Source organism: Rhipicephalus sanguineus, chromosome 1, assembly GCF_013339695.2.
Source record: "Rhipicephalus sanguineus isolate Rsan-2018 chromosome 1, BIME_Rsan_1.4, whole genome shotgun sequence".
Classification (NCBI taxonomy): domain Eukaryota; kingdom Metazoa; phylum Arthropoda; class Arachnida; order Ixodida; family Ixodidae; genus Rhipicephalus; species Rhipicephalus sanguineus.
In genome coordinates this window covers 12,251,662-12,276,881 of record NC_051176.1, presented here as the reverse complement: position 1 = coordinate 12,276,881, position 25,220 = coordinate 12,251,662, and the positions used below count along the sequence as shown (strand labels likewise).

Below are 25,220 nucleotides of genomic sequence, written 5' to 3'. Positions count from 1 at the left end.
CCTGTAGTGGAATTAAGTAAATTCGTGTTCTGAGTGGTTTTCTGGTGTCCCTTTAAAGAGTCTAAACATTGACAATCAAAGTTCCCAAGTAAAGCTACCTTAAAATAAAAGCACCACTTGACATACAAGTGTGTCCCAAAATGCCGAAATTTTTTCTTGTAGTCGTCAACGCCGCCTGCCAGGGCAGCGCTCCAGGCGGAGAATTTAGTGGAGGATATACGCTAGTCCAGATTAGGTCGTCTGCGGGCAGTTGTTGGCATGTCATGCTTTGCGCGGAAGTATCTACTGCACCGTCGTCAAGAAAAGAAATGGAACAGTTTCTGGAGTGGCGTGGCACTAGAGGTTTCGGGAAGTCTTTCAACGACGACTACCGCTCGGGACGCCCATCAAAATGACAAAAGGACACTCGATGCAAAAAGTGCGTCATGTTTTGGACAAGGACCAGCGATTAAGTTTTCGAATGATCGCAGAGGAGTGTGGAATACTGAAAACAATCGTTCATCGTGTCTTGAAGGACGATATTCAAATGAGGAAAGTCTGTGTGAAAACGGTGCCATAAGTCCTGCCGAATGAGATGAAGAAGCCAACCACGTTCATCGTCTCCGAGTTGCTGGCCAAAATGGGTGTGGCAACACTGCGCTAGCCACCGTACAGCCTCGATCTGCCACCACCGGACTTGTTTTTGTCCCCAACGATCAAAATAACCCTGAAAGGAACTCGGCATGGTACGTAGGACACGTAAAATCATCTGCAATGACCTCACTGAAGGAGATTCCCGTTGACAGCGGCCAGGGTGCCTTCAGTGATGGAGTGAAGCGGTGACAACGGTGCTAGTAAGGAGGAGAGGTCTTTGAAAAGTTCTGAAAAGATTGTAAAATGATATTGAATAAATTATTTATAAAACAAAAATTGCGGAAACCTTTGGGGCAGACCATGTACTGGACATATGCGTGCAAAGTTTGGCTTGAACTTTTCGAAGCCACCAAGACCTGATCGAATCATTCTCGGTCTAGAGGGTTCTGAAACACTTTTTCAAGATATAATCGAATGACCTCAGTATAGCAGCTTATTGTCTTACGAATTGATTGCCGAAAAAAAAGAGCGCAACTATAGGCATTGGTCACAGCTTTTGAGAAATTGTTCTCTGCTCTCGGCGCGAAGAGCACGCTGTGAGCTACGCAGCGAGAAAGAAGCTACGTTAGCGCATGTCATCAACTCGAGCGGGTGTCATGAAACACTATCCCGCACCTCTGGTGCAATTCCAATGAGTGTTACTACTATGTAATTTGAGAACGTTGTAGAGCGCGGCGCTGGTACACCGTGGCAACAAGCGCATCTGGTGGCCCTCTTGATTTATGTCGACTATCGGTCAATAGCAGCAATCTGCTCTTTGACGAAATAGAGGTAGTGCCGGCAGCTCCGAAGATAGCGAAGACGGCCCTCGGTATGAAGAGAGGACGCTTGACAAAGTTGGACTTCGCTCACCACTTGTCATGCATGACTACAAGAGTCTTGGCTGACCTGCTCACAACAGAGTCTCCTTTCACAGTATGCGTTTTTTCGCCAAACACCAGGAGTTATTCAGGAGCCCTTTAAAGTTAAATGACGAACGTCATATTACTACAACTCAACAAGAGGTTATACGACAATTAAGCAGCTCCATTGCACATACATATGAAAACGAAAAGAAGCGCCGACCAAAATAAAAAGATTTAAAACAGTAAACAACGACGTTTCGGCTACCGTTCGGAAGCCTTGTTTGCATAAAAGTGACCCGGCGGGGCGGTCACATGTCCGTTTTAGTACGTGGCCGAGACACCTGGCGTACGCTGGCGGGAGATTGCCATCATTCCTATTCAGCCTTTTTTTCGTGGTCTCGATATGTAGAGATTCCAGATATTGACGGGAACGCGAATTTCTTTTATTTGCCATTATGGTGGCCCGGCCAAGTTAATGTTGTGATTAGAAGTAGCCACATGTTGCGCAAGTGCTTCGAACACGACGCTCTTCTTTCTGACCTCATTCTTGTGGTCTTTCAGCTGTCTATCAAAATTTTCGCTGTCCACGATACAAAGATATTCATAGTCTGCACTGGGAATCCTATATATGGGGATCTGTGTTTCTGGAGTTTATGGTTTGGGCGGAAATTCGGCGTTTATCGGAGTTTACGTATCGAAAATTCCGAATTCTCCTAAATTCAGAGTTTAATACTGCATTATTCTCAACACTACAATATCTTCGATGAAATGATATATAACACAATAACACCAGAACACTCGAAGCATATTTTGCTCACCTGGAGGGTTTGAACGCACAAACACATAAACACACAAGGATAAGTACATGAGTACAAAACAGCTACGTTTGTTTTATATGCAAGTATTTTTGCCTATGTGTCTATGTGCAAGTGCTTGTGTGGCTCTTTGGTAGACTACTCTCTCTCCTACGTTTGTGCTTATTACAACCTTTAAGCTTTGTGTAATAGACGCAAGCATAATTTGCGAGCTCCGTATAATCGATATGGTATGGCGCACCGCGGTGCCGCCAGGGGACCGTATAGCAAGATGTCGTCTCGCGCTCCCGGGACATTACGTACGCTAACGTCTTTCGTTCTGTGCGCGACAAGCCCTTAGTTAAACGTGCAAGAGGTGCGGTCTACGAAATACTGTTGACGTGAGGCAAAGATTATATCGGCCAAACCGGCCTATGTATCAATGACCGCTCTAACATGCCATTTCGAGAAAGAACGCAATAGGGTCATATTGGCCGTTAATATCGGAGCTTATCGGATAAATCCGCATTGTCAAACATTCTACCGGCGACTGTTTATTGGACTTTTTCGGATTTATCCGAAAACATGGAGATCTACCTATGAACAATGCATAGGAACTCTTCTTGCTTGAGGGGGTCCTTCACGCGCACCAGTCCATATTTCAATTCACGGGGAGGAACATGCTCCACGTAGTACGGCTAATGTCCGCGGAACCCGTGCCGATGCATCGCTAACACCCGGCACATAGAGGACAGCTGCACGAGCTTGGGGCTGCACCGCTCGCTATGCGGCGTCGTTGCGTGTGTGGCGCCATACGAAACAAAAAAAAAAAAACTAACCGAGTACCCTTTGTCCGAAAGTTCACTGCGCACCTTGGACAGGCCAGAGGCATGGTCACCTTCGCTCGAGCAAATCCCTACGCGCTCTCTCTATCAGGAAGGCGGCAAGTGAACACTTGTGGCGGACCGGGTGGATTGGCTCGTAATGCAAGTAACGACCGGTGTGCGTCGCCTGCTTGAAGACACAAAAAAATGAATGCGGCCGTATTTTCTCCTTTACAAACACGTCCAGAAAAGGAAGACGACCCGAGGCCTCCGTTTCAGTTAAGAGGAGACTAAGAGCTGGCCGTGGCTGTCTTTATGCAAGGTTCTTCGCTTAATGTATCGCATCAATCATTTCATAATGATGTAACTTAAACTATTTTACATATTTAAAACAACGTTTCAGAGACCCTTCAGGCTTTCACAACATTCGCAACAGCTATGTTACAAAAGACACAGATGTTACGGTCTAACCCCTTCTTAAATTTGCGGGGTTTGTTAATCCTTAGCATGTGTGTCGCCATGTTTATGCTGCTACAACGCAGCAAACTTGGTGGAAATTTTCTGAAAATTTTCCTTATCTCGTTATGACAAGCAGACGGAGAAGCTCCTCCGTGGTTGCAGTTGGGGCCCACGGAAGCAGTTTCAGGTGGTGAGTAGTGCTTCTCTTAGACCACACTGCTCATTGCTCAAGGCACGCACTACATGTAGTGAAAAAATCCGTAAGCAGGGGCACGAGGCGACGCTTCGACAAGTGTCTTCTTCAAGGCTGGAACGGATGTTTACGGATGTTCTCATCGCAAGCTTCCACTTTCCCCTTCCTGCCGTTTTTTGGACTTGCATTACGTGCAAGGCTCACTTGGCCACTCGGTATTGAAAATCGTGCAGGTGGAGGAAGATACAACCCAGGTTATTTCATTTCATTCTTGCACTTCGGAAATCAGAATGATATATCAGTACCGGGTTATACTTGTCAGGCATACGTTACGCTCTTTCGTTACTGGCTAACGGCATCAATTTACAAGCCAGTCTTCTGGATGCCCTCTTTTGCTGCACCAGTTCAGCAAACGGTGGTTTGTAAAAAGAAATGTTTAAGTGCTTGCGTGAAATGTTAAACGTCCTTATAGAGCAACAAGCTTGTGTTCGTTACTGAATTTAAGTGGGCATTTTGAAAGCAAACTTTCATCACAAGTTAAAATAATAAAATAATGCCTTGTACGTTTCCCTCAGCCGCGATGGGTCAGATTTTATGCACATTTCTTCCTATACATCTACCCTTTCGTTTTTTCCTATGTCTGTGACTTTATGCACTGTTACTGCATAATGCCTGTGAAGCAAGGGCACAACTGACCAAGGCGATCTTGTTAGTCAGTCATGAACATTTCCGGGCCAACAACTGAAAGCATCTTATTGCTCGGCATAGCGTGACTGAGGCTGGACACTAACACTCAATCACATCTTAAGCGTTGACGGACACCTGTTATTAACAATAAGCTGTTAACGCTTGTCATGTGCTCGTATGTTCTTTTTTGTCTTGTCGCAGTTGCGCTGTGCCTTTTCGTGAGATTTAAGCAACTCGCCCAAATCAAAGTTTCACTGCAACATTATGTGGCAGTACATCTGTTTGTTTATTTTATATGTTCAGAATACAATACCTTACAGGCCCAGCGAAGGATAAAAAGGGGGGACACAGTAACTACATCACAGAAAAAATAAGCATAAATGAAAAAGAAATAAAAGAAACAGCACAAAGGTTGCAAATACTGAAGCGCAACATCATTATACAACATTAACATCAACGTTTCGAGGAAAGTTTCCCCATTAGAGACGATGCAATGTCTATAGGCAGCGTTGATGAGTCAAATGCCTGCGTTTGACCATGAATGCACAAGAAACTGAGTGACTTGTGAATCCGTGAAGATGTGCGGGCAGGAGGATGAAGTGGCAAACAGTAAAATTGGTTGCTATAAATGTGCCTACAGAACAGACATAAGAAAAATAACGTGGCGATATCGCAGTGACTGAAGTGCTAGGTCTTGTTTATTCGAATAATGTGATAATGCTGGTTGCAGTTGCAAGTGATGGCTGCCCTTTTTCTGAACGACTTCCAACATACGTAGATAATGTTGACATGGTGAACAAATGTATAATGGGTATTTAATTTTTGGGTGAACGTAAGCAAGATGCGCTAATTTTCCTACATTGGAAGGAGCGGTATACAAGTTGCTACGCAGACAGCTTAGCCAACATGCATTGTCCCGTATAAATCTGAGGAAAGGTAAACGCCGGTATTATCGGGCAGTACAACCTACTGTATTACCAATGGAATAGTGAAACACCAAGTTAGTGCGCTTCTGACTAAGCAAAATTATCTTCCATTATGATGAGGCAAAGTACACCTGCCAAGTTGCACGCCATCTGTAGATTAGGCCAAGGTCAGTTCGGATAATAGATTTATCATCGAAATATTTAAAATTGCGATAGATGATGTAGTCGGGCAAGCTGTTAATGCATATTAAAAACAACAATCGACCTAGGAAAATGCTTTCGGGGCACCAGACATCACGTCACAAAGGTTAGACGAAATATCGTCGATTACTCTAAATTGCCGACGTGAAGACTACAAGTTAGGAAGCCGAGATAGCGTTAGTGAATCTACATAAAGGACAGGCGTTGGAAGTAAGAAGTCAGTGAGGTACAGTATCCAATGTTTTAGTGCGGTCATGATGATGATGATATGTGGGTTTTAATGGCGCAAGGGCCATGCTTGGCCAAAGAGCGCCATGAACAGTGGTGAAAAAGTCACAATGACCCGTGTTTTACGTTACATAAGGGATGTGAGCTATGATAGTGTTTCGTGGCTGTATAGAGGCCTAAAATTCCACACTCTAAGGTGGGTAAAACAAAGTATTAAAATCATGGGGGTGACGTGAAATGTGTGTAAATGGAATGCATGGCTCTGCTCGTGGTGATCAAACTATGGTGAAGATATATGGCATAAGCACGAGTGCCTCGTCAACGCCCTTGAGTCCAAGGGCCGCGAGGCCGGTGCTTTGTGTGTAGCTACCGCAGCTGCGACCTCTATCAGAGGTCGTGCTGCGGATTGCGTGGGTAGATCACATGAAAACTACGCACGTCGTTAAAAAATGCGAGCAATGAATCATATTTAAAGAGCGGATCCCTACCGACGAACATGGAAGGATGCAGTGGAAATTGCTGTCGGTAGGGTAGTAAAAAGTGCTTCTTTCTCATGACGTCTAACTCTTTGCATTGAATCAGGACGTGAAGCACCGTAAGTGCTTCTCCACATCTCTCACACTTGGGCGGATCACCACCGGACAAAAGATGTGCATGTGTGCTGTGTGTGTGACCGATACGTAGCCGACAGAGTGTTACATCTGTGCGGCGTGTTTTTGATGTGGTTGGCCAGTCACCGAGGTAAGGCTTGATTACATGTAATTTATTATGCAGCTGTTGGTCCCATGTACGCTGCCAGTAATCCCTCAGCTTCTGTCTTAGGAGGGGTTTCAGGTCCATTGCGGGGACAGCTAGATATGATTGCGGAGCGTTTGCATGGACTGATGTTGCAAGCGCATCTGCCTGTTCGTTTCCCTCGATTTCACGGTGTCCTGGCACCCAGCATACAATTACATGCTGTTTGGAAATGTATATGTCGCACAGGAGGGAGTATAGCGAGACAATGACTGGGTTTTTGTACTTTCTAGTAGTTTTTAAGGTTTTCACGACGCTTAGCGAATCCGTGTATATGACTGCATTACTTATTCCTAGTTCTTTAATGTGCTTTGCTGCCGCCTGTATTGCGTAAGCCTCCGCTGTGAAGATGCTCGTGCTTGGGTGAAGGACACCTGCATCCGAAAAAGATGGGCCTATCGCTGCATAGGACACACCTGCGTGAGACTTGGACGCGTCAGTGAAAAATTCGGGACAGGTGTATTTGTGTGTCAGTTCACGGAAGTACATCTGTATATGCAGAGGTGGGGCATGCTTTGTGATATGTACGAAAGATGTGTCACAGTCTATAACCTGCCATTTCCATGGCGGGGCGTGTGAAGGTGGGGCCATTAAGCGGTGATCGAGTAACGGGACGCCTGTTTCCTCAGCTAGTGCTCGCACATGCAGCGAGAAGGGCTTTTTCACACTGGGGCGGTTTTGAAAGAGCTGGCAGTTGGACATGTCATTTACGACATGATGTGCGGGATGGTCCGTGCTTGCATTTATCTTCAAAAAATATGTAAAAGATAGGTACGCCCTTTGTATATTTAGCGACCATTCGTCCGATTCCGCGTAAAGGCTTTCTACGGGGCTTGTTCGAAAGGCACCCGTGGAAAGGCGAATGCCTAAATGGTGGACAGGGTCTAGCATTTTCAAGGCGGTTGGTGTTGCAGACTGGAAGGCTACCGCCCCATAGTCTAGACGCGTGCGTATCAGGCTTTTATAGACGCTCAAAAGACATTTTCTGTCGCTGCCCCAAGTTGTGCGGGACAGCACCTTTAGTATGTTCATTGTCTTCATGCACTTCTCCTTAATGTACTTAATGTGTGGTACAAACGTGAGCCTCGTGTCTAGAATTATGCCTAAAAATTTCTGTTCTTTTTTAACAGCTACAAGCTCACCCTGCAAATCTATATGGGGATCGGGGTGGAGGCCTCTCTTCCTAGAGAACAGAACACAGGAGCTCTTTTGCGGATTCAGACGGAAACCGTTCTCGTCTGCCCATTTGCAGACTTTGTTGACACAGAGCTGAACCTGTCGCTCGCATGATGAGAGATTACAAGATTTAAAACCTATTTGTAAATCGTCAACGTATGTTGAATAAAACATATTACGTGGTATGTACGAACGCAGGGTATTCATTTTTATAATAAAAAGTGTGCAACTGAGGACACCGCCCTGTGGCACTCCAGTTTCTTGCACAAATGGTCGAGACAATACATTGCCCACTCGGACACGGAATGTGCGATTGGACAGGTAGCTCTCGATCACATTTAGCATATTACCACGTATACCTAGGTGTGAGAGGTCTCTCAATATTCCGAACCGCCACGTGGTATCGTATGCCTTTTCCATGTCAAGGAAGAGAGATAGAAAAAACTGCTTATGAACAAAAGCCTCGCGTATTTGTGCCTCTATGCGAATGAGATGGTCGGCGGTGGACCGACCCTCTCGGAATCCGCACTGGTATGGGTCGAGGAGTTTGTTTGATTCAAGGAAATGTAGTAGTCGGCAGTTTATCATCTTTTCAAATAGTTTGCAGAGGCAGCTAGTCAGGGCTATAGGCCTGTAACTTGAAACACAGGATGGATCCTTGCCCTGTTTCAGGATAGGTATTACTATGGCCTCTTTCCACGCAGAGGGAATCTCGCCGGAAGACCATACAGTGTTGTACAGGCACAGGAGAGTTTTTTGTGTTTCATGGGGTAAGTGTTTCAGCATTTGATATATAACACGGTCAGAGCCTGGCGCAGATTTGCTGCAGCAGTTTAGCGCTGCCTGCAGCTCAGCTAAGTGGAATGGTTCGTTGTATGGCTCTTGTTTTGCACATTTCCTTTCTAGTTTTTGTCTTTCTATTCTCTCTTTATACCGTTTGAATGTATCTGAATAGTGCGATGAGCTGGATACGTGCTCAAAGTGAGCGCCCAGGAAGTTTGCTTGGTCTTCAAGGCTGTTGCCCTCTGTGTCTACTAAAGGGAGTGAGTGTGTCTGTCGGCCTCTTATTCTATTTACCCTGTTCCAGACCTTGGCTTCATCTGTGTAGGGAATTGATTCCTGATAAAAACTTCACCCAACTGTATCTTCTTGCCTGTCGGCGCGTTCTTCTTCCTTGGGATTTTACTTGTTTGAAATTGATCAGATTCTCTGCAGTGGGGGAATCGCGTAGTAAACCCCACGCTTTGTTCTGCTTTTTGCGAGCGTTCCTGCAGTCGTCGTTCCACCACGGGACACGACGTCTGCAGGCACCACAACTTGTTTGGGGAATACATTTTGAAGCTGCGTCAATAATAAAAGCGGTAAAATAACTAGCAGCGGAATCAATTCCTAAGGGGGAGATCTCGGCCCACGAGATACTACTAAGACTCTGGTACTTCTCCCAATCTGCTCCGTCTACCTTCCAAGTTGGAGCCTGGGGTGGATATTCGTTTTCTTTTGGCGTTCTTAGCAGTATGGGAAAGTGATCGCTCCCATAAGGGTTTTTAATAACATCCCATTCAAATCGGATAAAAGGGTGGGCGAAGCGATGCTAAGATCAATGCACGAGTATGTTTTGTTCGCCAGGCTAAAAAACGTGGGTTCTTTCTTATTTAATAGGCATGTGTCAGTGGAAAAGATAAAATTCTCAATCAAACGGCCCCGCGCATCGCTACGAGAGTCGCCCCACAAAGGGCTGTGGGCATTAAAATCTCCAAGGACGATATAGGGTTCGGGTAATTGATCGATTAAGGACTGAAATTCATGTTTGTGCAGCTGATGATGAGGGGCGATGTACAGTGAGCAAATGGTAACAAGTTTGTTTAAAATAACAGCACGAACGGCCACTGCTTCGAGCGGCGTTTGTATCTGCAGACCTTGACATGCTACGCTTTTATCTATTATGATGGCGACGCCACCAGATGATGCGATAGCTTCATCTCGGTCTTTACGGAAGATGACGTGGTGTCTAAGGAAGTTCGTGTGTTTAGTTTTCAGGTGTGTTTCCTGTACACACAGCACTTTTGGTGAGTGTTCGTGTATGAGTTCTTGGATATCATCAAGGTTTCTGAGAAGACCTCTCACATTCCATTGTAAGATTTGTGTATCCATTTTGAGTTTCAATTAGTGCTGTGTGTATGGAGAGAACTGTAAGCTTAAGTCACAGAGCCCTTTCCAGGCCCCGTGATGCGGGCTTTTTCTTTTCTGGCGCGCTCCAAAGAGCTGCGCCGTTCCTTCGGCGCCTGTGACGCCGTTAGACTTGCCGTTGTGTCCATCGCTTCGGCAGAGACGCTGGATGCCCGCTCGCGGGTTACGCGCACGGGTGTCAGAGTTTTGGGGCCCTCTGACGGCACAGAAGGCCCTGGGCCTGCAGATCCGGAGGCCTGCATGCCGTTTGGTTGCGGAGTAGTACGGGCTGCTTCCGCTGGGGGGGGCGGATGGCGCTGCCGCCCGTCCACTGTGTGTGGTACGTGCGGCCACCGCGAACTTTTGTGGCACTGCCCCCTGACGTGCCACGTCCGCGAAAGTAGGACCCTGCGGAAAGGAAAGGCGTCTGCGCGCCTCCTTAAATGCGATATTTTCAGTTACCTTGAGTGTTATGATTTCTTTTTCTTTTTTCCATGAGGGACAACTGCGAGAGTAGGCTGGGTGCCCACCCTCGCAGTTCGCACAATGGTGAGCTTCAACACAGTTGTCTGCAGGGTGTTCATGTGAACTACACTTTGCACACGTTTGGCGGCCACGGCAGCTCTGAGAGCCGTGACCGAAACGCTGGCACTTAAAGCAACGGCGTGGGTTAGGGATGTATGGTCTAACCTTCAATTTCAAATAGCCTGTTTGGATATATTCTGGCAGTGTGCTTGTACCAAATGTGACGATTAGGTGTTTAGTCAGGATTTCCTTATCTTCGCGCCTAATTTTGATTCTCTGTACATTTGTCACATGCTGTTCACTCCAGCCCTCGAGGAGCTCACTTTCTGTCAATTCAAGCAGGTCTTGGTCTGAGACTACACCTCGCGAGCTGTTCAGGGAACGATGTGGTGTGACAGAGACAGGTGTGTTTCCGAACGAAACAAGTTTGGACAGCTTTTCATATTGTGCTTTGTTTTGAACTTCCAGGAGAAGATCTCCGCTAGCCATTCTCGATGCCTGATATCCACTGCCAAGTGTTTCAGTGAGGCATTTCGACACAACAAAAGGGGATATTGTTCGGGCATTCTTGTCAGCTGTTTCGCAGTGGATCACATGGAATCGTGGAAACATTTCTTGAGGTTTCATGAAAATGTTTATAGTGTCTTCGGTGCGTCCCCTCTTTGTGAGAGGACGATTGTTGAGTTTGGGAAAGGAGGTTGAGGCCATAGATAATGGATGAATTCGGCAGCCATGCCAGCCGCCCACCATGGAGCCCTACATGGGGACGCGACCGCACTTATATTGTTATAAGGCGAGCCAACGCCAGCTGTACAGAGCTACTATAACCAAATATAATGTACCCAAGAGAGGGCACATACACAAGGTTAACCCTCGCCGCCAAGAAAAACGGAAGTAAATTGAAGAGAGGAGAAGACAGGAAAGGCTAAAAAGTGGGAGAGAAAGACGAAGACGTGGGGGAGAGAGAGGGATAGGAAAGGCGACTGCCGATTTCCCCTGGGTGGGTCAGCCCAGGGGTGCCGTCTACGTGAAGCTGGGGCCAAAGGGGTGTGTTGCGTCTGCCGGGGGGCCTTAAAGGTCCAATCACCCGGCGTCGGCTCAACCCCCAGGATCCCCTTTTCCCCGGACACGGCAAAGCCACGCACGGCTAGGCGTGGGAGGGGGTCGAAACCCCCCCCGTTAGCTCGGGTCCGTGGTGTCGCTACACACCAAACGCCTGCTCGCGCAGACGCCCCTGCGGGGTTAGTGCGGTCAAGTAAAAAAGAAATGAACCTCACATTCAATGCCAAGGAGCAGTATGCGGCTTTAGACTATACGTCAGTAATTAACAGGATTCCAAAGTTGATATTAATAATGTTGCCACGTGCATGCGATAAGAAAGACGACAACACAAATGGGCATATGCTGTGTGCAGAACATAGAAAGGAAAAAAAGAAGAACTCGCTGCGCGCGGTATTAAAAAGACCGACCTGCTGTTCTCTTGATCTGTGTGTTACGACCTGTCTCTTGACGTCGCGACACTGGTCGAGGTGCTGGAGCCTGCAACCTTATGAAGGAAAGCCTGATTCGGACCTGTACACCCACTCCGGAGACTCCGAAGTGTATGAGGATGTCGAGGACTGGCTCGAACAGTTTGAATGGGTAGCTGCGCTCAATCGCTGGAGCGACCAACAAAAGCTTGTCCGTGCCTATTTAGCGCTGGAGATAGGGCTCGGACATGGTATGAAAACAGAGACGCCACTTTCCAAACTTGGGACAATTTCCGCCAGAAGCTCCTCGAAACATTCCTGAGCTCAGACCGGCGTAATCACGCACAGCAACTGATTGAATCCCGCGTGCAAAAACCTAACGAAACCGTCGCCATGTTCGCAGAGGATATGGCCCGTCAGTTCCGCCGAGCCGACCCTGACATGCCTGAGTCGAAGAAGGTGCGTCATCTGATGCGGGGAGTAAAGGAACCACTGTTCGTGGGCCATGTACGAAATCCACCAACTACAGAAGACCAATTCATAAAAGAGGCGACTGTCATCAAGCGAGCACTGCAACAACGATGCCGCCACTACGAACGCCTGCCCAACCACACGCCAGTAAGCGCTGTGGCCCAGAACGCTGCTGTTTGCTAAAGTTCCCTACGACATATGATCAGGGAAATACTGCGTGAGGAACTTCGGGCCCTCGGCGTTCCTTCCATCGAGCCACCAGTCATTTCTGTTGCCGAAATCGTGCGCCAGGAGTTGAGGTAAGCATTCATATCACCCACACCATGTCCAGAGCCACGTCCATTGAGATATGCTGATTTGATCAATTGGCTTTCGCCCACACCTGAGACAGCGCCCTTCCAGCCACGGCCCTTCCAGCCATGGTCCGCTGCCGTGCCTTGGTGGCAACGGGATTCTGTGAGACGACCACCAGTTCGCAGAACCGACTTGTGGCGCACGGCCGACCGTCGACCCCTTTGTGTCCACTGCGGGGAACCAGGCCACATTCTGCGCTACTGCCATCATCGATATGCTGGGTTTGGCAACTTTTCTCGTCCCGCATCTTTTGGCATTGACGACTGTCGCGCAAACGATGGTGATCGTCTGCCGACCAACCAAGTAACTTCACCACGTCGTCGCTGGCAATCTCCGTCACCTGTGCGTCAGACATCCCCGAGCTGCCAGAGCTACGCTGACGTCGCCAGAGGCCGTTCCCCTAGCCCACGCCGGGGAAACTGACTGCTGCGACTTCTGGGGGCAAGGTTGCCAATCGTCGAGACGCCGAAAAGTCCCCCCTACCGCCGCATGAAGACGATATGACGACGACGACAACGACGAATACTAATGCCGACGATGTCGTACGGGCCGATCTCAGTATGCTTATAGACGGACACCACGTGACAGCACTGGATGACACAGGCGCTGACTTCTCAGTTATGCGGCAAGAGCTCGCCAACCGCCTTCGGAAGGTCTATACACCGTGGACAGGGCCGCACATAAGTGCAGGGGGACACCTAATGACTCGCACGGGTAAATGCACCGCTCGGCTCCTCATCGGTAATTCTAGCTTCGTCGCATCTTTTGTCAATTTGCCAGCGTGTTATAGAAATTTCATTTTTGGTATGGATTTTCTGCGAGATCACGGCGCAGTCATCAACATCCCAGAACGTATGGTGACGTTTTCAGCACATCCATACGTCGACTCCACCATTGACGAATCACACGGGCGTTTGCGAGTAGCCGACGATGTAACGCTCCCGCCGAGATCCTGCTGCCTTGTGTCTGTGTCATGTGAGAGGCAATGTGAGAGGCACCGCAATTGCTTACTACGATGACATAGACCAAGCAAGACATTGTTTAGCTTTGCAACCGGACGACGCGACTGACCCTGCCTTGACTACTTTATCTGTCAACGTCTGCTCTACGCTGTCGCCATGAGATAGGAAACGCCTCTTGGAATTGATACACCAGTTTCAAGATTGCTTTTTGTCTACGTCGAAGGTCAAGCAAACACCATTGACCAATCATCGAATAATTACTGAAGATAACACGCGACCAATCCGACAAAATCTCTACCGTGTGGCTCCGAAAGAACGCGAGCAGATTAAAAAACAAGTGGAGAAGATGCTCGAGGATGACGTCATACAGCCTTTGAAAAGTGCTTGGGCATCCCCCATGGTTTTGGGGAAAAAAAAGACGGCACCTTCCGCTTCTGCATAGATTACCACAAGTTAAACAACGTTACGAAGAAAGACGTCTATCCGCTGCCACGTATACACGATTCGCTTGATAGGCTGCGGCATGCGCGCTACATTTCATCCATGGACCTGCGAAGCGGCTATTGGCAGATAGAGGTCGACGAGAGAGATCGTGAGAAAACTGCCTTTGTGACACCCGATGGTTTTTAAGAACTTAAGGTGCTTCCAGTCGGGTTATGCTCAGCGCCAGCCACTTTTCAGTGTCTAATGGACACCGTGCTCTCAGGCCTGAAGTGGCAAACATGCTTGGTCTATCTAGACCACGTTATTGTATTTTCAGCAACATTCGAGGGACACCTAAGCCGGCTATGCGCAGTTTTCCAAGCTATACGCTCGGCTGGCCTGATGTTAAAGCCGGAAAAATGCCAGTTCGGTTTCAGTGAAGTTAGCTTCCTAGGCCACGTCGTCAGTCACGAGGATGTTCGGTCGGACCCGGAGAAAATAGACGCTGTGGCAAAGTTTCCTGCACCACATGGCAAAAAAGCAGCGAGGCGCTTCTTAAGGCTGTGCACCTGTCACCGCCGATTCATCCCGGACTTTTCTTCTATTGCAGCGCCATTGACACGACTGACCCGAGAGGAAGTTCCCTTCCTTTGGGATGAAAAGGAGCAAATGCCATTTAACGAACTACGTCAACGCTTGCGAACACCACCATTTCTTGCGCACTTCGACCAGGAAGCCCCTACAGCACTTCACACCGACGCCAGCAATGTGGGTCTGGGTGCCATACTCGTGCAGTGGCAAGACGGCTCTGAAAAAGTAATAGCCTGCGCCAGGAGAACTCTCTCTCGCACGGAGGAGAACTACTCGACCACCGAGAAGGAGTGCCTCCTTAGTAAAACTTGTTGTTGGGCTAGTTGGTGCATGTTACAAGAAAATTCGACGACGCACACCACCGAGGAAAGTAGGCGAAAGGAAAGAGCGTCAACTCGCAACTAATTTTATTCTTGCAAATCCACCGCAATATATACACCATGCCACACATGCGCAATAACACACCATGCGTCCCATCTAACAATCGCCCACTCCCAATGCACGTCCTAGGTTAGAAACCTGTCAAAAAAATCAAATTCAGCTGAACGCAGTACCACCGACGTATCGCTAATACATATACCTTTTTTCTTTCGGATGAGGTATGCTTCTAGCATCTCTCGCTCAATCACCTCCTTGCTTCTACCTAAAATAGTGATATTGGCAAATCTTGCCTCACATCCACACGCGCTGCAGTGCATAGGCAAATGTGCCAAAAGATTATTCTTTATCGAAAGAACATGCTCCCTCGCTCGATCGTTTACGCATCGGCCGGTCTGGCCGATGTAAACCCTTCCACAGGTGAGCGGAACTTGCCCCCTGCGGTAAGAGGCATGCGAGGCCCTACGTCACCTGTGCGACGGGAGTGGTCTACGAAATTCCGCTCACCTGTGGAAGGGTTTACATCGGCCAGACCGGCCGATGCGTAAACGATCGAGCGAGGGAGCATGTTCTTTCGATAAAGAATAATCTTTTGGCACATTTGCCTATGCACTGCAGCGCGTGTGGATGTGAGGCAAGATTTGCCAATATCACTATTTTAGGTAGAAGCAAGGAGGTGATTGAGCGAGAGATGCTAGAAGCATACCTCATCCGAAAGAAAAAAGATATATGTATTAGCGATACGTCGGTGGTACTGCGTTCAGCTGAATTTGATTTTTTTGACAGGTTTCTAACCTAGGACGTGCATTGGGAGTGGGCGATTGTTGGATGGGACGCATGGTGTGTTATTGCGCATGTGTGGCATGGTGTATATATTGCGGTGGATTTGCAAGAATAAAATTAGTGGCGAGTTGACGCTCTTTCCTTTCGCCTACTTTCCTCGGTGGTGTGCGTCGTCGAATTTTCTTGTAAGGAGTGCCTCGCCGTGGTGTGGGCGGTAATTAAATTTCGTCCCTATTTGTACGGCCACTCATTAAAGGTTGTCAGTGATCACCATTCTCTTTGCTGGTGTAGGTTTATGCCACAGGAGCGAAAGAAAGACACGCCTGAACGATAATCGATGCCAGCCAGGAACGTGAGCCGTGGCTTCACGTGCCACAGCCTAGCACCTTCTTTATTTCCTTCTCTCGCCATCGCGCGCTCTCCTGTTGGCGCGCTGCCCGAACGAGGGCGCTACAGGGTCCCCCGTGTACACTGGAAGTCGGAGTGTGGCATGCCGTTTGTGGTAGTCCAACGAAAGGTCAGGCGTAGATCAGAGGCTTTCTATGGCGGTCTGCAGGTACGCCGGCTTAAGTCGGTTCAAGCTGACTGTCTCTTCACGGCCGTTCTGAAGAGTGGCAGTTTTGGGGGTGCGGTTAAGGACGCGGAATGGTCCGTCGTAGGCTGGTGTCAAAGGTGGTCTGACCGCGTCGTGGCGCACGAAAACTTGTGTTGCAGTGGCCAGATCAGGGCGGACGAATATTGCCTTGTGTTCAGAAGGTCTGGGTGGAGTGGGCCGGAGGTCTTGAACGCAGTCGAGGAGGCATTGTAGGAATTGTTGTGGCTGATCTGGTAGCTTCGTTAGCGTTAAGTCTCCCGGAAGCCGTAGAGAAGCGCCATACACCAGCTCTGCTGTTGAGCACTGCAGGTCTTCCCGGATTACAGTTCGTAAAGCTAAGAGCACCAGTGGCAAGCCGTCAACCCAGGTGGCTCTGTTGAGGCGGGTCGTCAAGGTGGTCTTCAGTTGTCGGTGAAGGCGTTCCACCATGCCGTTGGCGCAGAGATGATAAGCCGTGGTACGGCAATGTCTGGCTCCGAGGATGCCATTAAGGCAAGTAAACAGCGAGGACTCAAACTGACGTTCACGGTCGGTTGTCCCGGTGCCAGGACAGCCAAAACCGGATACGAACGTAGAAATGAAAGCGCGGGCCACTGTCTTGGCGGTGATATCTTGAATTGGAACAGCCTCTGGCCAGCGTGTGAAACGATGGACCATGGTCAGTATATAACGGTACCCCTGAGACACTGGTAGAGGGCCCACAATGTCTAGATGAACATGGTCGAAATGACGGCCGGGTGGAAGGAAAGCTTGGGGAGGCGTCTTAGTATGACGGGAGGCCTTTGTCATCTGGCAGGGCAGGCACATGCGCGTCCAAGCGCGCACATCACCGTTGATTCCGGGCCAGACATAGCGCTGGGTGAGAAGACGCTGAGTAGCCCGAATGCCGTGGTGACAGATGTGTAAGGAATGGGAAACGGTGCGTCGTAATGAAGCGGGACGAAAGGGCGGGGAAGGTCAGCTGAGACATCGCACCACAAGGGCTTCGATGATAATGGATGAGGCACCAGGCCTAGTCGGAGAGAACGGGGGTTCTCCCGAAATGCGGCAAGCTCTCTATCATCTTGCTGTGCGGAGGAGAATGAGGCCCAGTCGATGGTTGGCGATGGAGAATCAACCGCGGCTATACGAGAAAGGGCATCTGCGGCGGTGCTGTCAGCTCCTTTCACGTGGCGGATATCAGTCGTCAACACCGATCTATATGCAAGATGGCGGAGTTCGCGGGGCACGTACTTGGATGAGTTAGTGCGGAAAACATACGCCAGTGGCTTATAATCAGTCAACACGTAAAACGAGCATCCTTCCAGAAAGTGCCGAAAGTGCTGTATCGCAGCGTAGATGGCTATTAATTCCCGGCTGAAGACGCTGTAGCGGGTCTCAGCTGGAAGTAGCTTCCCAGAGTAAAACGACAAGGGTCTCCACTCGGAGTTAATGCACTGCTGTAAGACGGCTCCGACGGCCACGCTGGATGTGTCCACCATCAACCGAGTAGGGGTGTTGCTACGCGGATGAATAAGAAGCACGGCGTTAGCGACCGCTTGCTTGGCAGCAGTAAAGGCGGCCTTGGCCTCTGACGACCAAGGAATGGTGGAGGACGGGCCGGTGGTTGAACGAAGGAGGTCAGTGAGCGCTCGTCGCAGTGTGGTATGAAGCGCAGTGTGGCATGAAGCGCCTGAAAAAATTCACAAGCCCCAGGAATTGGCGTAATTGGCGCAGTGTGTAGGCTGAGGATAATCCTGGATTGCTTTAACGTGGGACCGGAGAGGGCGTATTCCTTTGGATGATATGTGATGGCCCAAGAACTCGAGCTGAGATGCACCGAAAGTACACTTCGAGGCGTTCACAAAGAGGCCGTAGTGCTGTAGACGTTGGAACAGAGCGCAAAGATGGTGCTCATGATCTTCAGGCGTGCGGCTGGCGATGTGGACATCGTCAAGGTACGCAAACATAGTAGGGAGGCCCCGTGTGACCTCAGAAATGAACCGCTGGAAAGTTTGAGCCGAATTGCGGAGTCCAAAAGGCATCCACACGTATTCAAACAACCCAAAGGGCGTCGTGATGGCGGTCTTAGGTATGTCGGCGGGCTCGACAGGAATCTGGTGGTACGCCTTAACAAGGTCCACTTTGCTGAAAATTGTGCAGCCGTCGAGGCGCGATGTAAAATCCTGGATGTGAGGTAAGGGACAGCTTTCGTGGACAGCCTTGGCGTTCAACGCTCGATAGTCCCCACAAGGACCAAGCGCTTGACGACGGGCGTATAATGCCGAGCTGCAGCATGTGGTCAAACTCCCGTTTAGCAATAGCTAGGCGGTCTCCAAACAGGTGGCGTGGTCGAGCGGCTGCCGGTGGACCCCGGGTGACGATGTGGTGTGTCACCGTATGTTTAGGCGGCTGAGTGAGGTTGCACGGTTTTGTTAACTCCAGGAAACTCGCCAAGATTTTTTCGAATGGTGAGGAAGGTATCAGCATGCAGATGGTCATTGGAGCGATGTCGGACAGGACTCCCGAGATGGAGAGACGAGTCTGACCGTCTATGAGGCAGCGACACCGCACGCTGACGTCCAAATCGAAGTATGAGAGGAAGTCCGTGCCGATGATCGGTTGAACCACGTCTGTGATGACGAAAACCCACCGGAAAATGCGGGGAAGGCCGAAGTCGAGGGTGAGGGATCGGAGTCCATACGTCGCTATAGACGAGGTGTTAGCAGCACGAAGCACTTGCCCCTGTGACTTTGAACGATCAGCCTTAGTCGGGGGCACAACGCTAATTTCCGTGCCTGTATCTGTAAGGAACCTGGCGCCCGATAGCTGGTCTGTGACCATGAAAAGGCCGCTGGAACGAGAAGTGAGATGACACGCCACCGTCAGTGATCCCGGCAGGCGTTTCCCTGCCACGATCATGGAGATGTACACTTCGTGGCTCGGTGTGGGAAACGCCGGTGGTACCAGCAGAGAGGTGGAGGGCTGGGACCGGAACGAGGTGGACGAGTCTCCTGCAGGGGGCTCCGGAGTGCGGCAATGGGGGCGGCGAGTTCTATGTGGGCCTGAAGGCGCGAAATTGCTCTGTCTGCTGGTGGTAAGACAGCGTTGACAGATGGGGAGTTCGCTTCATGAACCTGATCGGCGAGCTCCGCCAGGCGGTCTAGGTTGACGTCGCCGGCCGCCGCGAGAACGAGACGGATTGGCTGAGAAAGGCGTTGGCGGAAGAGCTCGCGAAGCAACGCTGAGTGGGCAGAGAGAGACGTCGTGTTCCCCAACAAGCTCTCGCATTCGGCGCAGTAATTGGGAGGGGCGCCTGTCGCCAAGGTCCCTCTCTGCAAGGAGCTGATGTAAGTGGACGCGTTCCGAAGGTATGAGTCGCTCTAGCACCTTGGTTTTAAGGTGCTGCTATGGCGTAGTGTCTGCGGGGTTGGAGAGGACGTCGGAGAGCTCGCTGGCAACATCAGGAGGAAGGACTGAGGCTACGTGGTAGTAGCGTGTCGTTTCCGAGGCAGTGCGGTACAGGGAGAATTGCGCCTCGACCTGGTGAAACCAAACTTGCGGGTCCTGTGGCCAGAAAGATGGTAGACGCAGTTGCACGGCCGAGACGTCCTGCAGACGTGAGGCTTGTTCAGTTTAGGGTATACTCGAGTCAGTCATTGTCTTCGTCCTAGGTCACCACTTGTAGGCTTATGCCACAGGAGCGAAGGAAAGACACGCCTGAACCATAATCGATGCCAGCCAGGAACGTGAGCCGTGGCTTCACGTGCCACAGCCTAGCACCTTTATATTCTTCTCCGGCCATCACGCGCTCGCCGGTTTGCGCGCCGCCCGAGCGACGGCGCTTCACCGGCTTACTAACCTGAAAGACCCATCTGGATGTTTGGCGCGGTGGAGTCTGAGGCTTCAAGAGTTTTACATGACCACTATTTATAAATCCGGCAAAAGGCATACTGACGCCGACTGCCTCTCTCGGTCGCCTGTCGAAGCTGCCGCTATTGATGATGAAAACATGGACGGTGCATTCTTGGGAGTCGGCAACACGGACGCCATTGCACAAGAGCAGCGCGGCGACCCAGAGCTATTACCGCTCATTGATTTCTTAGAAGGACGACGCAAAGACGCGCCGCGAGTATTTGCCAGAGGATTGCCGTCTTTTTGCTTGCGGAACAATGTTATCTACAAGAAACATTTTTCTCTCACCGGCAGCACGTACTTGCTCATCGGGCCTGAATCACTTAAAAAAGAAATTCTGAACGCGTACCATGGTGAAGCCACTTCTGGTCATCTAGGCTACACCCGGACATTGTGCCGACTGCGAAGCAAGTACTACTGGCCAAAGCTACCTGCTGCCGTTAAACATCACGTGTACAGTTGTGCCGACTACCAAAGACGCAAGGCGCCCCTTGGCAAGCCAGCCGGTCGCTTACTTCCAATCGAAGCACCAGCAAAGCCATTCGCGCAAATTGGAATGGATTTCCTAGGCCCATTCCCAACTTGTACTGCGGGAAACCGATGGAATATCGTCGCCACCGATTACCTGTCCCGCTACGCGGAGACTAAACCTATGCAGCGGGGCACAGCAGCAGAAGCGATTCATTTCTTCATAGCAAACGTCGTCGTTCGGCACGGCGCCCCAACAGTTGTGATCACAGACAAAGGAACTGCCTTCACCGCAGACCTTTTGGAGTCGGTTCTTAGACTCAGTGATACAGCTCACCGTAGAACAACTGCATACCATCCCCAAACAAACGGACTAACGGAGCGCCTTAATAAGACCATCACAGACATGGTGTGCATGTACGTCGACACAGAACATAAAAATTGGAATCAGATATTGCCTTCCGTGACCTTCGCTTATAATACCGCTCGACAAGAACCTATTGGCATGACACCGTTCAGTGTGATCCATGGTCGCGAAGTCACGACAACGTTGGACGCTATGCTGCTGCACGAGCGTGACGACATTCATACAGACGCCGAAGAATTTACTCAGCGCGCCGAGGAAGCCAGACAGCTTGCCCGCGTGCGCATCTGTCATCAGCAACATCAGGAAGCGAAACGGTACGACCTACGACACAGATTCGTTAGCTACACACCAGGCGACAAAGTATGGGTCTGGATTCCAATACGTCGGCGCGGACTTTGTGAAAAACTGCTGAGACGATACTTTGGGCCATACAGAGTCACCCGACGCCTGAACGACGGAAACTACGAGGTCGTTCCCGACAGTGATTGCAGTTCCAGTCGCCGGAAACATTCACCCGAAGTTGTCCACGTCGTGCGGATGAAACCGTACCTATCCAGCAAACTCTCATGTATCGTGTGGCTTCCAGTGCATATGTGTGCGCTTTGCTAAGTCGAGCGCCTAGGTTGCGCATCGGGACGATGCCTCTTTCGGAGGGAGGCAAATGCCACGTGCATGCGATAAGAAAGACGACAACACAAATGGGCATATGCTATGTGCAGAAGATAGAAATGAAAAAAAAAGAAGAACAACTCGCTGCGCGCGGTATTAAAAAGACGCACCTGCTCTTCTTCTCTTGATCTGTGCGTTACGACCTCTCTCTTGACGTCGCGCGACACTATTCCTCTTTGCGTCAAGCCGCCGATCCAAATTAATTTATTTGCAGACGACTGCGTAGTATGCACAACCACAGATACTCAAGAAGACCATTTTGAACTGAAGGATGCTTTACGCTCAATTAATGAATGGTGTGCAAGGTGGGGACTAAAATAAATCCTTCCAAAACAAATTCCACTACGTTTAGAAACACAACGATGTCCCTTCACTTTACATATTCTTTAGGAAATGCTACTATCACGAGATCTGATCGTGTTAAATATCTAGGAGTCACACTTACCAGTAACCTCAGCTGGGAAATGCATGTTTAAAATGTGTGTACAGGTGCACTGAAGAAATTGGCCTATTTGAAGAGAAAACTGCGTAATCTCCTCCCACGGTGAAACTGAAAGCATATAAAGCCCTAGTGCGACCAAAATTAGAGTATGCCGACATTATTTGGAGCCCTTGGCAACAATACTTGATAAAAAAAAACGAGAGTCCAAAATTTAGCTTTGCGCTTTACATATTCCGCTTGCTCCCGACATTGTATTGTAACAAATCTACATAATAGAGCAAACCTACAAAAACTTGAGCAGCGCAGGATAGTATCCAGATTAAAATTCATCTACCAGCTTTATCACGGGGACTTCAAATTATCACGGGAACGTTATCTTCAGCAACCTTCAAAACTTTCAGCCAGGACGAATCACAATAAAACTTTCAGGCAGCCATTTAGGCACATTAATGTCCACAAGTTCGCTCTCTTTCCTCGCGCAATTTTCCATTGGAATGCGTCCTCTGCGGAGGCAGTGAATGCTGCCTAGACGGCTGCATTTACGAAACACATTGAAAGTACTACTTTTTCCGATGCAAGTGATGTATATTGGAAATGTCTTGATTTCAGTGCAATTCAACTGGCTTACTTATATTTAAAATGTGTTTAGTTCAGTGCAGTCTTGTTGTGTCCCAACATTGATGTGACTTTCCAGGTGTGTATTGTTATTTATGTATTCTTTCAATTATACCCAGCTATCCAGTGTATTACTATTTATTGTCTGATTGCATTGTTTGTATTTCACTCCTGCATGGGCCCGAGGAGGGCCTGCAGTGTCTGTAAATAAATAAATAAATAGCATAATGTAAACTTTCAGACTCTTGTTGCTCAATCACTGCCATACAAGCACTCTGGGCAGTAACCAGTTACTAGTAACGTGTTGTGGGTAAGCAATTATTTTATTCAGTAACGTGTAACTTTAACTACCTAGCTACATTTAGGTTAGATGAGTTTGTAGCTGAAACAGTGTTACTTTTTACATGGTATCTGCAACAGAAAATACCGCTATTTTTCGCCTCGAGATCTCTGAGTGCTACGTTATCGCGGGTGCCACTCTTCGCGCGCGCGCTCGCTACGTGAAGGCTGCTCGACGCTGCAGGCCAGTCTGTCCTCTTCGAGTTATTGAAACATTACTGGGCAAGTTCAAGAAACAATTTGTACTGAATGCAGTCAGGAGCACGTTAAGTGTCGATTGGCCCTGGTATCGTCTGCTAGCCATCAATGTCTACATCGGCGTGTATGAATGGCGAGTATTTCTTTTCGTGACTGTTACAGGACCGTGGCGCACTCAAAATGACTTTCGGGCCCGTTCTCGATCACTGACTTTAGCGTTTGGGCGTCGGCTTGCGCATCTGTATGTATTCAGCACGCTGCGCGTATTCGGTTGCCAAACATGCTCCTTCGGTTCAGTTCCGTTGTTCGGAGTTCTAAGCGCATGGGGATGGTTACAGCAACAGCCTTCGAAAAAATCCGTTTTCAGCAGTTGCTGTGTAAGCGCGCCTTAAGTACTTAAAATGTAACAAAAAATAAATAGGTTGAGAGCACGATGAAAAAGGGGATACGCGACGGTGGTGTGAAACATTGACATGTTGTACGGAGTTCTTTTAGGCAACATATTTTAATCCCCACGTGAATAAATGGACGTTTCCTGACTCGTCCAAGGTCGTCTGAAAGCATGCTCTACAGAATTAGAGTAATCATACAAACTTCGATAAATACGAAGCTGTCGCGTAGGAAAGTCGTTATAAAATCTTTGCAATAAAAGAGTGTAAATCACTCTCAATGCTAGACTCCTAACGCGTGGTGCGATCATTGCAGTATAAAAACTCACAGGCTCTTCTATGCATTTGCTAAGACGACTCGAAAACATTTCGGCACCCAGCACTGCCTGCAGGATCGGAGGCATCTACACCTCACCTGGTTTTGGGAAGGACATATTTTGGGGCAACTCCAACTTTATTGGTGAAAAGCATCGGAAATGTTTCACTGTCGTGAATGTTAGAACGGTTTTAGCTAGTACTACAATATCAGCAGTACATGCGTTAATGGTAGAAACGGGGCAGTCGCGTTTATTTAATACACATCTTATGCTGCAGAATATGACTCTCACAGACATTGCATGGCATGAACTTCCCCTCAGGCATTCCTATGTTGCAGTGCGTGCGGCATTACTAAAAACCGCTATCGCAGGTTAGACCAACACTTGCAACTACATTAACAGTTGTCGCGTTATACGTGAATTTTCCGGTTATCTTATAGCAACCTAGTTGATCAGGTGTTCTTTCGAAATGGTGTTCAGCGTATCCGATGAGCGTTTTCTGGCATTGCGTGTGGCATGTGACAAATCTTTCTTACGCGTACATTTCTCCCTTTCATATGCGCGCGCATGGACAGCTCTATGCATTTTCAGTTGCAAATTTCAGAATGACTGGTCAACATTTTTAACACATAAGGTGAGCGCGCTTGGTTGCATCGGGAGGTAAACTATGAGGAACGCAGGTATCTTTCTTTGACGCCGAAAAAATATATTTTGAACTGCGGGCATTCGTCTGGTCCCGTGGTACCGCAGCGTTGAGGCTCCGAGCGACGCCTCTCCGCTGCGGATCACAAGCGTGGCGCAACGCCGGCCACACCTGCGGCTCATGGCCATGGCGACACCTTGGGAGGCATAGCGTAGATGTTTCGATCGAAAGTCTCATTTTATGACCACGGTACTTTGTTGCTCAAGTCCTGTGTACTCTCTATCTTTCTTGTTCTGCCGGAAACTAGAAATTCAGTGCAACACCAAAACATGCAAAGCATCGCATTTAGCAATCACAAGCCAGGTACAGCGAATCTCATGAATATCAATATGGTTTTCCGC

General features: G+C 49.0%; 2 protein-coding genes across 2 annotated transcripts in view; one reads left to right on the top strand and one right to left on the bottom strand.

Moving 5' to 3' along the window:
- Nucleotides 1-16,412: 16,412 nt before the first annotated feature.
- Nucleotides 16,413-16,907, bottom strand: LOC119379628 (uncharacterized). The gene has a single exon (XM_037648934.1). The coding sequence runs from the start codon at nt 16,905-16,907 to the stop codon at nt 16,413-16,415; it is 495 nt and encodes a 164-aa protein (XP_037504862.1).
- Nucleotides 16,908-19,377: 2,470 nt separating this feature from the next.
- LOC119379626 (uncharacterized) overlaps nt 19,378-25,220 on the top strand; it is a 62,798-nt gene continuing 56,955 nt past the window's right edge. The window contains exon 1 of the mRNA XM_049412050.1: nt 19,378-19,505. Within this exon, the coding sequence (XP_049268007.1) occupies nt 19,378-19,505 (128 nt within the window). The remainder of the gene's footprint in view (nt 19,506-25,220) is intronic.